Source organism: Gallus gallus, chromosome 10 (assembly GCF_016699485.2).
Source record: "Gallus gallus isolate bGalGal1 chromosome 10, bGalGal1.mat.broiler.GRCg7b, whole genome shotgun sequence".
Lineage (NCBI taxonomy): Eukaryota > Metazoa > Chordata > Aves > Galliformes > Phasianidae > Gallus > Gallus gallus.
Genome location: NC_052541.1, coordinates 4702939 through 4718928, shown reverse-complemented (window position 1 = coordinate 4718928; position 15990 = coordinate 4702939). Strand labels below are relative to the sequence as shown.

The following is a 15990-nucleotide window of genomic DNA, read 5'->3' as shown; positions in this document are numbered from 1 at the left end:
TAACTAAAATACATTCTACCCACAAGGGAGGTGGGGGTAGGAGGGGGTGGTACACAAGACAGAAGTTTGAGAGAGCAACACAAATCCTGAATTTCGTATCTACCTCTGCAAAACCATCGGATAAGTATTACTTCAAACAACTTCTCTCTCATAAGCAAAAGACAGCAGGTAGTAGCCTCTTGTAAGATGCTTAACACTTTCCAGGACAGCCAAAAATCTGCTCCAAGACGGTCGGCTAGAAGGTAAACATAGCCCGTTAGCCAGCAAAAGGGTTTTGAAGAGGGAATTGCACAGCTGCCTAGAAAGTTAACTTCAAGAAAGAGCAAAAAAAGGTATCTTAGTGGATTTTACCTATCTCAAGCTCTTCCCTTTGATTTAAGGCATCAGAAAAAAACAAGATAAAACTTCTCAAGGAAAGCTTGAAACTTATCTCACCATTTCGGTTACGAAATGCATTTTCATACAGCATTCTAACAGCACCCTACTATTAGATCACATTATTTTTCTTTGTTTATTTAAGATATTTGCACTTTCCTGGACCATAAAAACAGGCTTTCATTTTAATCTGCTTAACACACTGTGGGGAAGGGCTTCTAATTTCACAGCAAGGAGATAAGACAAATAATTCATATAACACATTAGCACATCTATGGCAAAAGCACTTAGTCAGAGCTCATTGAGAACAATAGGGTGCTGAAGCAAATCTGCGAGAGGCAACTGTTTGAGACCCCACCGTCCACTAAAAAAATGTTTTATTACATTCCGTAGTAAAGCCGACATCACAGAATGTTAATTTATGAATTGTCTTGAGGCAATAAGGCAACAAACTCTTATCCTTTCCCTTCAATAGGCACCGATGCTTCTCCCATTACTCCAGTCCTTTTCCAAATGTGTCTGGATTCTTTTTCAGGCTGATCTCCAAATCAGTCATCTCTCCTTTATGCCCTATCATTGCTCCCCCTAGGCACTGCGTCTTTCTTTTACTGTTCATTACCCAAAACTACCAAGCTCCCCTTTGGCCTCATTTACTTCCTTTCTAAGTTTGTTTTCACATTTTTTATTGCTGTTCTTTCAGAGCTGAGTCTGCTTTCAGGATGCATTCTGCTGTGTGCAGACAAAAGCAATGCAACAAAATATTTTCAGTATACTGGTACAAGTTCCCACCTAGACATTTGTGATCATTTGCTCTCAAATCCCTAAAGACATTTCACTTTGAACTTCTGCTGTCGAAAAGAAGATACGCAGAAGAAATTCAGAAGACAACTGTCAATTCCAGAGATCTGTGACAAGTCACTTCTGCAACCTCTAAACTAAGCTGAAAACAGGCAGGCGGACTTGGGAACTCCAGTCAGCCATTTCAGCACACAGCTAGAACAGAGAAACCCAACACTGGGACAAAACACAAACACAAAGTTCCATTCAGCAGCTATCTGTAAACCTCTCTGATCCTGGCTTTGTCTAATATAGTTGGTTTCCTCTAAGCTGAATGTGGTAGGAGAGAGTGTTCTTTGGAGAACCAAAACTAAAGATTCTAAGGAGAGATCTGCTTCATCTACTCAGAGATGCAATCACTACTGGGGGAAGTTAATGACCAGCTGGAATTTTTAAATGAATTTGTTTTCCTTTAAGAAATAAGTATGATCATACCTCAATTTTTTGCATATCCTTGGATATTGCACTTCCAGTCACAGCAGAGCATCTCTGGGATGCTAACGACCTGGGTAAAGTAATTTCCATGGAATGTTATGGTCAGCACAATTACCAACAGTAACTTCATCACAAACTACAGGCAGGAAGCCCTAACAAGGGGTACATTCCTGAAGTGTAATTTGCCTGGGAAAGGGGGAAAACGTAGAAAATTCAGTTATAAGTCACACTCTCATGGATGAAACCAAGCCGGCACACAGACTTGGTAACTAGCCAATGTCTAAAGATACCAACACCAGAAAAGCCCAGTTGTCTCAACAATCAGCCTTCCAGCTTTCTACAGTTCAGTCCCTACAGTTTGTATCCCTTTCCCTCCCTCTTCTTCTCCAGCAGGACATAGAAAAGTCTTTTTGACTGTTATTAAAAGAACAGTTAGGATCTCACCTATGTCACCTAATAACATATTAGAAACTTTTACCAATATTAGAGTAACTGCATATACAATGATCTAAGAAGTGGAATGGAAGTTTCACGCACAAGAGTCTCCTTAAATGAGGACTGATTCTTCTCCAGCGACAGAGCTGCAACATGATTCTGGAAGCAAGATTATAGCTGAGTAATATTTGCCAAAGTAACTGCAACTACTCACCCAGTGCTACCTGCACTGAAAACAACCGTTTATTCCTTTTCCATAATTATGTTCGTCAGTATTACAAGTCTGTATTCTTTCCATAATTACGTTCATCAGTATTACGAGTGTATTTTTTTCAACAACTTTACGGTGCAATTCTTTATTCCTAGTAGTATTCTCTTGATCCTTAACAAACACACTGCTTTGTACATTTATGTAGTATCACTGACATCAACAGAATCATTCACAATGCCTAATATTAAACAGACAGATGATCAAGCCTTCTGCCAGCAGATCAGAACTCTAATAGCCAACAAAAGCCTTCACACTGCTAACACAACAGGTGTAAATCTGATCTCTTGCAGATTGGTGTTCATGGAAAGAACATTTCAGTTTTTAAAAGTACACCTGAACTTAGCAGAATATAATATATCACTAAAAATATCACGGGTGTTGAATGACAAAATCTTTAGAAATGACTTACTGGTTTGGCTATGAAAGTCTCAGTTTGAAGATGAACTGGTCATTGATAAATGGGCAAAAATGCGTAGAGACTGGAATTACAATATGACTGCATTTGTCTTCATTTATTATTCTTCCAAGTATCAGCCCCAGAAAGAATTGCTCTTGTGCTTCTGATAACAGACTATCACATATTGCCTCAGAAACACTATGATTCAACATCAGATGCTAATAGTTCAGAGTATATTCCATTAGAATTTTTAAAAGGACACTTGACAATAATCCAGGCAGGAAAAAAGCAGCCTTTCTAACTTCTATAACAACAACGTAAAGACTACAAAACTTCTCCTGAAGATTACACAAATGAAAGATGATGCAAAGAGAGAAGAGATTTCTGTTATGCCCCAGTTTCAATTGAGATTGGTTTCATTTTATTTTATTTTTTAATATATACAGGATTTAAAAGTGCTTTTATACTGACAGATTTTGACTTCAAGTAAAGTATTAAGAAAAGCTGTGTTTCAGCTTGTCTTATCAAATTTCAGTACTTCTCTCAAAGTAATAGTTCAAACCTTACCTTTCTGCCCTTAGTTACAGATGCGACGCAGCACAGCCCTCTAACTGATTTGCATTTGGCAGAGACTTTAGTATCGTCATCTATCAGTTCATAAAGAAGCTTTTTCCCACCTCTACTTAAAGTATTCTCACACTTCCGTGCCAGGAAGAAAATAAAACCTACAATCTGTATTTCACAAGCCTTGGCCTTGGTTTTATCCTTGACTGTATCTAACAGACCTTGCTTCAGTTCCAGAACAGTCAAGTCAAGCTCTACTAATACATAATTTAAGTCTTCCCCATGGTGTCTACAGCTCTGCAAAAACATGTTTTTTTCAGAAATACAAGGCAAACACTTCTATCTAAGTACAGAAAAAAATTCCTCTCTCCTATGTGAGGAGTTGGCAGTGCTCTCGGATGCATACTCAATAGTACTTACACCAAATGGTCTACCTCTGGCTTTTGATTTTTCATTTTCTATCCTCTCAGCCGTATTTTCAAAACTAGCCGTAGCCTTCTCAGCCAAACATTCACCACTCTTCACACTAAGTGTCTCCGTGGACAAGTATGCATTGTTTAAGGATTCTTAAGTGAGTTATAAAGGAGGGGGGAGGGGGGGGAAGCTGTTCAACCTCCTTCATAGAGTTCAGGAGCTTTCATTTCCAATGCCGTAGATTAAACACTTTCAATCCATTTAAACAGTTGCAGAACTAAAGCCCACAGACGTATTGTCAATTAAAGCTGTAAATATCCCACAGTCTGTACAAAATGAAACCTTTAAAAAAGAACAGCAGCACCACAGTTTTTCACTCCTTGATCACTACACCTGCCTCATTAATCTCCTGCACCCATGTGAGGTAAATACACGGTACAACTATAAACTAAAATCAATAATACCTTTAAAAAGGTTTAATTTGATTCTACCAGGGAGGTTATCATAATCCAGCTCCACTTTCTCACATTCTGCTAGCAATTTCTCAGCTCGGTTTCAACTGCTAACTTTGTTCTCCATCTCCCTATCTATCATGCTGTTATAATGCCAGCTCAAACGCTGTTTGTAAGAGCACAGCAATTTCTCAGAAGTTGCCAGCTTCATAGTGAGTTCCTTTAGCAGTGCATAGAAATTATTAGATTAAATTACAAATGAAAGACTCTGCAGTCAGTCGTGATTACTGGAACATTTATGCACATATGGTTGATCGTGAATTTTAACGTTTGTTCCTTTGCATCGTTACAGATCTTCTGTTTACACTCAGTTTTTCAAGATCGTATGAGAAGTGAAATTGAAGACAGCTGGAAGAGAGCCCCACGTCTTCCCAAAGAAAGGACAGTGGCACACCACATGCACTCAGCTCCTTCCCGGCCTAAGTGCCAACAGAACATCCACAAGCAGTGTAGGAACTTCTGTTAATATCGGTACACGTCACAGAATGCTTTCGGAAGGAAGAGCTGCACAGAAATTTGCTTCGCAAAGGAAGACCTGCGACAACCCAGTGCTCTCTTCTGTTCTGTAACATTTCCCACACCAGCACCAGACCAAACAGTTCACATACACAGAAATACTCAAAGAGAAAACCAATAATACTGCAACTGGTGATCATAATAGGGTAAGCAGCAGGATCTTCGATTATCTCACTGCTGCAGGTACAATTTTCAGGAAGATATTTTAAACCAATTTCTTGACCATACACAGTCCCTGAAAATATCTAGTAATTTTCTACAGGAATAGCGCTGTTTGACCCAATTCCAATGTAGATAATTATATTATCTGTACCTAAAATCCCTCTGAGTGTTTCAATCAGGTATGGTATTCTTCACTTTCTGTTCTGATCTGCTTAGCATGGCTGAGCACCATTAAGCAGCTGTCAGATTCCACACTAGAAGTGGCTGGATTTCAGTAATAAGCAAAATGGTTCCCAATAGAGTTTAAAACACCTGGGGATCCTTCCAAATGAATGGTGCAATGAGGCTAAACTATAAGATTAAACTGCCGTAAAATAAGCCCCACAATTTCTTCATAGAAGTACACACCCTAATACCTTCAGTCTCTGAAGAGCTCAGTCGTTGCTGAACATGTAACATGCTCAGATGAGCCCTCAGATAAGAGTACGAAAAATAATTCACAACCTTCACATTCAAGAAATTATACAACTAACTCCTCCTAACATGCAGCTCAGGCTATTCTTGCGTTTCTATCAGCAGAGACCATCTACAACAGACAGGCTGAAGATCTAAGCCGTGAGTCAGAGGACAGAGCTCGGTATGCTCGTTCAGCTACCAAAACCAGTACCAGCCTCTTTCTCGTTTTCAGTCCAAGGAGATTTTGTAATTAGTATTTAAAGAAACGAGAGAACAGGTCACAGGTGCATTTAGTTAGAAGAAGCCTTCTAATCACTTGAACAGCAAAGCTGTAGAAAAACCTTCTGTCAGAACAGGGCAGCCAGGAAAGCTAACAGCCTCTAAACTGAAGTTCAATCAGTTTATGATGCAAATCGTGCAACGGATGTAGCGACAGCACAAGGACTCAGGCTCAGTGCTCCATGGATCCATAAGGATCAGCGCCGTACAGAGGCACAAATCGTCTGCCAGCTGTGGACATGCATATTTGAATCTTAAAACTTACAACTCTGTATATTACACTTCTACAAGGGATTAATAAGGCTACAAGGAGTGCCTTTGCAAGAGAAGACACGTGAGATACTAGAAAAAAAAAAAAAAAAATGAGAAAAAGAACACAGGACAGCAGAACTCTGCATATGAAGCGTTAGAAGCTTCCCCCACCCAAAGGTCTCTCTGACTTCACACCTGTATTAACTTCTGCTTCTACCAAAGCCAGAGAAATTCACAAAAACGACAGCACGTCCCCAGTGAGCCCAGGCTGAGTGTAAGTGCACTGTGAGAGACTCAGCACCACCTGAGCAGCTATCGGCTTCCCAACACATCCTGCCCTGCGGATCAGAGATAGCAGGAGCCAGCGTGGGTGAGTGGATGCCTGCAGCCAAAGGTCCAGGATGGACATATGACCGTGGCACAACTGCCTGCAACACACAAAGCAAGGGCCCGAGGCCAAGCACACCATTCCAACAGCTCCTGCGTCCTGACTGAGCCTGACGCTCTCCTTCCCAGCCTTATCCAGCTGCCTGGCACCAGCCTCCAACTGCAGGCCCCTTTGCAGTGGGCTTAGAAGCCAGAAAACACCATCTGTAAGCAACCCTGAGGCTACAGAGCACCCAGACTTGCCACTACATTTAGATATAACCCCCTTTTTTTATTATTTATTTTTTTCTTAACATCTGCTCTTCTACAACGGCCTGCCACTGAGAAGTCATTCTTCAACCATGTTTTAGCAGAGAATGGATCACCTGCATGTGAATTAATTTCAAGGGAGATATAGATAGCAGAGTAATTTAGAACTAGCTTTTCTCTCTCCTTTCTTTTTCACTGGGATAGCTCTCAGATTAAATCCACCGAGATCAATTGAGACATTCCAGATTTTTCCCAGTACGCATTTTTGTAGCTTAGAAAACAAATACTAGAAAAACCAGACAACCTCCCAAAGCTGAAATTGCCCTTTCCATTCAAATGCAGTGCTGTACCCAAACTGAAACTGTCACACAGCCCGTTAATCTCCATTACAAAACACATTCTTTATTTAGTAAAATTACAGCACTTAGTTGAATGATAACAGTATTTACATACTGGTTTATGAGCTCCTGAGATATTTTTCAAGCAAATAAAATAAGAGAATGGGTTACGGTTTATTGAAATAGGAGCTGCACTGTTCCTAGGAGAACAGCATACTGCTGCTATTATTGCTCCTGTGTTACAAGCATTTAAAACGGTGCTGTCCTTTAAAGGGTTCCGCATATCATACACCAAAACACAACTAAGCCAGCAGTGCATGCAGAATAGCCCTTGGTGATAACAAAGGCAGCCCTCAGCATCTACACAACGGATCCAAATTTGTAAAAATTCAGAGGTCTCCCAAAACAGCACATCAACATTTGGTACAACTATACTCTGCAGAGCAGTCTGAACCCAGAAGCAGAGAAAAAACAGCAGCAGCAGATTAGAAAAAAAGAACAAAACAAACCAAGTGATGTCACTGGTAATGCTGTCACGTTCCTACTTGTGGAACAGCACCCACATTAAAATTAAACACGGAAATCACCACCACCACCCAATCTATTGGAAGAAAAAGGATTAGGCTGACGAGGTGACATATTAAATTCCAAAGACGACTTCTGGAAAACAGTCAACAGCAGTTCAACAGCATGATAATGTGAACGAGGACCACAGGCACCTACACAGCTGCAGCTTCCTGTTAGTATATACCAGGTATCGTAACGATACTTAAACACAGCATCTTCTACTGATCTGAATGCTACCTTCAGGGGGATTTTTCCCAGTAGAACATCCTCTCGATTGACAGAGACCAAGGTCACCAAAACCAGAGCATTTTTATCAGATTAGAAAGCTTTTACATACTTCTCATTTTTTATGAGACAATCGTTTCCTATTAAAACATCACTTATTCAATTATGCCTACTTTTAAGTAGATGGGTAGAACATCAGGCCTTAAGCCTGAGGAGAGCTGCACAGCCACCAGGGCCTGCAGAGGACAACGCACAGCACTCACAGCCTCGGGCCGGGGCCACAGCCGCTGAGCCAAGCACTGCCTCTGCTCATCATGGGGAACTACAGACCCTGTGGGAACGTGAACACAGGCTGAGATCAAACCTGCTGCACAGTAACTGCTCTTAGGAAACCTTCACAAACACTGTTAACACTAATCATATCCTCTAGAGAAGAAAACTGGCTTTTCCAATAGTTTCCTGCTTTTTCCCATATACGTTGTCACCTTTCCAACAATGTTTCACTAGCAGACCAAAATACATTGTCTGCGGCATACCAGCATACACACACATGCCCATATCCCAAATAAATCAGGTAATAACTATCAGTTTGAAAGGTGCTTTTGATAACTCCTGAATTTATGAATTTTCAGTTCAGCATTGTACACAGTGACACAAAGAACGTAACCTCAGCAAAATAAGACTCAGGCGCAGGAAGACCTGGCATTCCTGCATGCATACCAGGGAGCTGGGTACTTTGAAACACTAGTGTGAAAGTAACTATAGCTGCATTTAATAATTCAGTCTACAGCAAACCGTCCCCATCTGCTCTTCACCAATAGCTCTTTCTTCACTTTTTTCCCTCCTTTCAGATAAGCTGGCCGTCACAAATTCTGAAGTATCGAAGCAGCTTTGCAGCAGATGCAATCACGAAAGAAAATAAGGGGCATAAATCAAACATTTCTATTGTTTCGAAAGGTTTGCTGAGTCAAATGAGGATTCCTGCAGACAGACAGCTGCGTGCACATGGAGCTGTACTGACGGTACCACTCCTCCCTGTGCGCCGCCCCACAGCCCAGTGCTGCTGGTTTGGATCACGCTGCAGAATGACGGCCCAAGTAGGAAAAGTCCTACACTTGTGCGCAGTTGAACACACAAACTTACAGGCAGCTGCTCTAAAAATACATTCACCTGTACCAGTCACACGGTAAGGTCGTGTTGGTGCTGTAGGAAATCCAGAACCATGTGAAAGAAGCAAGAAGTAAACTCGGGTTTCAATAATTAATAATAATAATACTAAAAGGTCGAAGTCTGCAGGGAACACCTTGCATCACCATCGAGCACCAATTTCAAGGAGGCTAAAATGCGACTCCCATTATGTTTTCCTGCCCTGATTTGTACCTTCATGTTTTTGGTACCACAGTTGCCTGCTCTGCGGTGTGTAGCTCAATTTATTTCCAATACTGTAATTTCTGTAACATTAGCACAGAACGCCAGCTCTGATATTCTTACTGTTCGCACTCTAAGAGTAGGCTTGCATCTTCTGCCAGCTCCATTACATCATCCGAAAAACCCAAACATTTCTTTTCCCTCTCCCCCTCCCACCTCGGCGTCCCCGTCCCGCAGCCCCGCACACCGCCGGGAGCTGAGCGCGCAGCGCGCCATCTCCGCCGCCGACCTTCGCGCCGCAGCCGCGCGTTACATAACCGGCGCCGCTCGCGTGCGGCCGTGCCCGGGCGGCTCGGCGCGGGGCCCCGTCCCGCAGCGCCCCGCGGGAGCGGGGACATCATGTGGGTCAGCGGGTCAGAAGCTCCGCGGCCGCCCCGGCGCCGTCCCGCGCGCGCCCGGCCCCCGCCGCTCCCGGCGGCAGCGACGACCGAGCGTTACATAATTGATGGACGCCCCGCGGCGCCCTCCGCCAGCGCCGGGCCGGGGCCGGGCCCCGCCGCCCCGCGGCACCATCTGCCCGCGCCCGCCCGTTGTGTAACAGCCGCCGGCCCCGCGAGCGCACGGAGAACTCCCCGCCAGAGAGAGGCCGTTTCTCCGGTGTTTCTCATTAACCCCGTTACATAAGGCGCTCGCATGCCACATCCTCTCTCTCAAGCGCTAAATATACCGCGCGGCGGGCGCCCCGCACGCCCGGCCCGGCCCCGCCCGCGGCGCCGCCGCCCCCCGCCGCCCCGCATCGCGCGGGGTCCCCGAGCGGGAGCTGCCCGCGGAGGGGGCGTGGCCAAGCGGGGAAAAATACTGTAAAACACACGGCGGCACATGGTCAGCCATGTTCCGGCCCGCAGCGCGCGCCCCGCCGCCGAGGACGGCCCCGCTCCCGCCGGCCCGCATCTCCCGGCGCCCCGCTCGGCAGCCGCGGGATTCGCTGCGCGCCTTTATTTAATCCGTTGCCCTCCGCCACCGCCCGCACCGAGCCGAGCCCCCCGGAGCGCTCCCCCTCCGGCGCGGGCAATGCCCCTCCCCGCGCGGTGCGAGCGGCCCGGGGCCGGGCGGGGAGGGGCTCCCGGGGGCTCCGCTCCGAAGTTGCGCGCCTCCGCGGAACAACAGCGGCCGCGAGAGCGCCCGCTCCGCGAGGAGCCGGCCGTACGGCGATGAATCGAGGGAAAACGGCACGCAGAGGGCGAGCGGGTCCTCCCCGCACCGCCGAGCTCCCTTGAACCGCGGATCCCCCATTCGCGACCCGGAGAAGCGCACCGGCTGGGAAACTGTCAAACGGAGACGCGCCGGGAGGGGGGCGGGGGGCAGGAAGGACACTGCAGCTTTAAAAGTTTGTTCCCTCGCATCCCCACACTCGGGCTGTTGCTTTATATATTTATAAATTATGTAATTTCGGGAGCGCGGTGCCCATCCGGACCCCGCGGGCAGCGAACGGGAGCGCGAGGGGAGCGCCGAGCCCCGCTCGGTATTCCATCGCCTCCGTCCCTCCTCCCGCCGCAATTAAAAGAAGCGATAAAAGTTTGCGAGGTTTGGCAGGGGTAGGAGCGCGCCGCGTTTGCGTGCGCGGCTGCCACGAGCGCCAGCGGCACCCCGGGGGATGAAATCGCCGCATTTCCCCCTTCTCTTGCCCCCCTCTTCCTATTCCCACCCACCCCGATCCCACTCCCCCGGCCCCCTCCCCCCTCCCCAAGTCTCCTACCTCTGCCGCCGCCGCTGGAGTAGCTCTGCCTGCGGACCGGAGCCGGCGCATCGCCTTTCCGGGCGGGCTCCAGGTTCACCGGGGTGTCCCTGGCGCCGGCGGCCGCCTCGGAGCCGCTGCTGCCCGGCTCGCTGGCTGCTGGATCGGGGGCTGCCGGAGCGGACTCCATGTTTTTCCCAATGTAGATCGCTTGGAGATGGCGAGCTCCTACACTCCCTCTATCTTCTGTTTCCAGCGCAACTCTATGGTAGAAAAGCAGAAGGGAGAGAGCGAGCGCGATCCAGATGGGATGCGAGCTTGCCTGGCTGTGACCACAAGCAGCGCTAGCGAGAGCCGCGCACCCCCGCCCCCGCACCCCCCGCGCTCCCCGCGCCCCGCCGCCAGCCGCGCGCCCCGCCGCCCTCCGCCATGGCCCCGAGCCGCGGGCACGGCTCCGGGCACCGGGCGGGCACCCGGGGAGGTATCGCCTGGCCCGGCCCTGCCTAGCCCCGCGTCGGGCCCAGGGGAGGCGAGGCGCAGCCGCGGCGGCAGGAAGCGGTCGGCCTCCTCCCGAACCCGAACCCTCCGGCTCGGTCAGCGCGCCCGGGGGGCTCGCGGCTCCGGCCTCACCCCGGCGGGAAGAGCCTCGAAACGCGGCCCTCTGCTTCCCTGGTGCTTCAGCTGGAGCTGCAGCAGAAGATGCCATCCATGTTAAGCGTCTCAGGACCCATCCGTTCGGCAGCCACGCAGGCACATTTCACACAATACCTCCCTTTCAACGAGGTGCACTTTGACACAGGACAAAAGGTGACGGGAAAGGTACCAGAAAACTCCTGCACATCAGCTTGGACTTCTAAAAGCATTCTTATGCAGCATGGTGTAACTATTGCTCTATTGGATGCGCTCTATTCACGCCGTTTTGAAATAAAGTAACATCTGCTATAAAGAGCAGGCTGAAGGATGCATCCCGCTTGTGTAAGAGGCCACATCTTGTACAGCCCTGTAGCCTTCTGCACAGAAGGTTCTGACAGGAAGCAGGGCCTGACCACGTATGTCAAACCAAGATATCGGTACTGACAGCAGTACCAGCTCTTCCAATGTGGCGCTCAGCTGCATGCAGGCAGCTGATATAGCACCTCCTGCCAGCAAGGACCTAGGTGCTGTCCTGTGCTACTGCTATCAACGCTGCTGGCATTGGTACCCGATGGCATTCCCAGGGAAATGCTGGGCAAACCCAGCCTGAGCAGCCCCACCACCCCTATGTCACTGCTCTCTCATAGAGGGCCTACTCAAAAATAGGTTTGAAACATACCATGTCATACTTGCTCCAGGATGGCATCCACAAATCGGATTATCCCTTGCATTGTTGATACTCAATCTTTTAGCATAGAGTCTTGCATTAGTTGACTTGGAGGTCCTGAAGTTCCAGCTACGTGTCAAAAAAGAAAAAAACAAAAAAAATCGCATGATATTTCTCATTATTTGTTTGCTGCATACATCTGAAAGGGGTGAGCAGAAACTGCGGCAAATAGAATAACAATTCTGCATTTACAGAGAGCAAATAAATTCGTAGAGATCAGAGCTCAACTTCCAGATCCGTCCATTGAGTAAGCGGTGTTTGTCCTCACAGATTAAGTACTCAGTTATTGCAGACCTGGAAGCCCCAGCATGCAAGCACAAAAGGCTGTGCAGTTTTTTGCCAGTGATAAATGAAGACATCTCTGCCTCCTTCTTGATAGCGGGCAAGGGAGGGGGTGGGGGGTGAAAATGAGGGAGGCAGGAGCACAGTTTGCTCCCAGTGCCTTACTTTGAGGCTCTGGGGGAAGGTTCCACCCTCGCACTGCAGTGCACGCTAACTCCGGCTCACAGCCCTTTTGGCATGGCTTCGCTGGAATGTGCCGAGAGCAGCGAGGTGGTCCTTCTGTGATGCAAGTTTGTTGGATTAGAGTTGCAGTTTCCTGCAAACTCTCTTCCTTCACTTTTCACTAATTGGCAACCTCCAAATAGAAGCAAGAATTATGTGAGCTGTGGAAACTGAAATGCCTGTTATCCTTAGAGAAAGCTTATCCTTCTCTCTTCAGGGTTTAAGCAGGCTGACCAGGCAGTGTGTGTTGGGAAACCTGCCCAGCTAATAAAAAAAGAGGACTTCATTCCTCAAAGCTGCCAGAGCACTGCCTTTCACCAGTACCAGGAACAATCGAGCTACTTGCCACAGCGAGGATTATTCAAGTGAGTGTTTTGCAGGACTGTTTTTAGTATTCCAAATACTTTAAATTAGGAAGAAGTATGGGCCTTTTTCTTCCCTTGATGTATTAAAGGCTGCTGAGATTTAATACACCTACCCTACAACATAGTTGTCATTTAGTGTACTTTTTCTCCCATTTTGAAAACTAACTCATTTTTCCATTACTTTTTGTTGTTGTTGTTGTTGTTTTTAAGAAGAAATTACAGGGGAAAAAAAAACACAGAGGAGTAAACTAGTGCCTGAAGAACCTGAATTCATGGAGAAAAAATTAGTTTGCACTCTAAGGTCTCTCAAGTCACCAGCAGTAGGAATCGGCTAAAGCAGGACAGACCTTTAGCAAGCCTGTAAAGGCAACAATCTACATTTTCGCAGCACTTACATAGCAAAGAGACAGAACAGCTTTGCTCTTTTAAAAGAACAGAGGATGCCTGAAAAACCTGAGGACCCCATCAGGAAAAGCTAAGGCCACAGTTTGCTCATGCTCTATACAACTGAGGAAAACCATGGTTTCTTTCAAGATCCCTCTGACTGCGGGTGCACTGCTGAGACATTTCCTGGGCACAGAAAAGGTCTTCTTCAATCTTTGGTCTTTTATGTCTAGCTTCCAGCTCTTTCCAAAACACAGGTCATTAACTTTGATCACTAAGCCTGTTTAAACAAGTGAGATGGCATTAGCAGCAAAGATATCTATCAAGTTTCTGTATGCTGAGAAACTTGAGGAAGAAAGGGTTTGTTAGATTTAGAAGCGCTCTAGAAATTGCTGGGAATGTTACCTGCTAGAGTAGCCCAGAGATTATTCTTTCAAAAGTAACAGTACTGGAACGGCCAAACATTTCATGTTTATCTTGTTGATTCCATACAGATGTTCAGTAACTAAAAATCACACAAACCTTGTGCGACTCTGGAGTAGACAAGATATTACAATTATGCAGACACTTTTTCAGGACACTGCCAGGGTGACAGAGTAAGTGGCAGAACAGCTATACTGCACACAGCCAAACACCATTGAAAGGACTGCAGGACAGGCACAAGGCACACAGCACACACAAGCAGGAAAGTCATACACTACTGGAGAGTGGAGTACCACTGCATTGCCTTAGTGGTGGTGATCCATTAATACGCAAGCACATTTTGAATTAGAAGGGTACCTCAAATTAGTACTAACTAACTAACATGGCTATTAAAATCTGTTATTTTGATGAGGATGCCAAAGTACATTCCCAATCCAGAGGTACATAGAAGCCTGCATTCCCTTTCTGTGGATCTGCACTGCAGTGACTTCGGGCCACAGTACGTAAAAAGTGATTGTCAAACATGCCTAAGAAGTTTACTAGCTCCAGTGTAGCAGTTGTGGAGAGCATAATGATGCAGACCCATATTTGGGCACACAGGAAGAACTACTAAGGTATTTTGGTGCTGGTGGCATTTTCTGTCTTTGCTGTTCCCTTGCAGCATTCCCCCAAATTCTCCCTGTTCGGCTTCTCCGGCACAACAAGCTGCCAAGGCTAAGACACGTCTGTTTCCACTGAACCAGTTTACATCAGTGGCTTTGGTGGCTTTTCAGGAAAAGAAGAAAGAGCAAAAGTCACAGATGGAAGAAAAAGCAGTAGATGTTCAGATGAGCAAATTCTGGACTCATGCAAGTACATAGCAGGCCATTTGTATTCATTCCTTTGAGGATTTTCCATCTCTGAGAAAAGGAAGTGGAGAAGCACAGAACATATCAAGTAATTAATCCTTGGCACCACATCCACAATCAGCATGGCCTGTATGTAAAGAGTAAGCAGCAACAGCTCAGGCCAGCTCTTAAGAATACTCTGGGAATGAATTAAGGCAGATGTCCAAGAGAGATCTGTCTCTCTCAGTGTGTCTGTGCTGCTGTTTTTCTGTGATTTGTTTAAAAAAAAAAAAATCAGCATATTTTCCTTCAGCAAGATGAACAGTGCTCTCACATTTCATACAATTGAAGACAACCTCTTCCTCCCACAAAGGTAATCTAATCGAATTAGAGGAGCAATTCAGCCTGCCCATATTCTCTGGAGACATGAAGGGAAACACTGAAGAGCAAAATCAGATCTAAAGATGTATTTTTCTTCTTAAGAAATGGGAAGTTCCTCTAGTGAAACAGTCAGACATCATTTCTGAAATCTTGGATCATTCTCTGTCCAAAAAAAATGGTGGCTGTTGTTTAATCAGCTCTTGCTTTGGTACTTTGTTCTTAATTGTATTTTAATGAACAGTTGTTCCCTCAAATGCAGTGTTTGTTACCCAGTTCCTCCTTTACAGCAGACTCATAACTCCTATTCTTCGATGCAAAAAGAAAAAAAAAAGTATTTCCCTAAAAGCAGTTGTAGGTTACAAGCAAATTAAAGAGGGAAGAACCACTTCTCATCTAAAAGAAAACATTATCATTATCTAACTGTTCATTGGTCTTATTCCTTCATGTGTCTATCATCCTCCTATCAAGCAGAGCCTGTCAGTAACCCCCTTCAGAATGTCATACCTGAAAGAACCACTCTGATGGATTTGGCTCACTGGCAAGACCTGAACGTATTTGAAAATTCATATGTATTTGGAAAGCTCACTTTCACTCAAAATCATGAGGAAATTTGAACTAGCCAAGAAAAGCATTTTAGATTAGAAGTTCAGACATCTAAATCATTCTGAATAGGAAAACAAGTTATCTCCTATTGCTATGATTTAACTTGTCACTAATAAGACGCTTTCTAGGAACTAATGCACATAGAGGAGGACAAAGTATAGCCAAAGTACTTATTTGCAACAATCTAAAACATTATTTGAGAATTATTTCTCCTAAGTATCTGGAAAGATGATACCAACATATGTGAGGTATGTGAGGAACAGCCTACTCACTGACACACAGCCACAGTCAACTATTCATAAAACCTACTATAGCACTACCCCACTTCCCTTTCAAAACTCACGATGTAGTTGTGCACTTCACTCCATC

The 15990-nt window shown here is 45.9% G+C and overlaps 1 protein-coding gene across 3 annotated transcripts in view; it reads right to left on the bottom strand.

Annotated features, from left to right (window-relative positions):
• RORA (RAR related orphan receptor A) overlaps nucleotides 1-15990 on the bottom strand; it is a 388288-nt gene that overhangs the window by 345645 nt on the left and 26653 nt on the right. For 2 of the 3 annotated variants that reach the window (XM_046899012.1, XM_004943750.5), the window contains exon 1: nucleotides 10796-11104. In XM_046899012.1, the coding sequence (XP_046754968.1) occupies nucleotides 10796-10964 (169 nt within the window). In that variant the 5' untranslated portion in view covers nucleotides 10965-11104. Of the gene's footprint in view, nucleotides 1-10795; nucleotides 11105-12086; nucleotides 12204-15990 lie in introns of those variants that run through there. The other variant, NM_001289887.2, reaches the window with a different exon arrangement.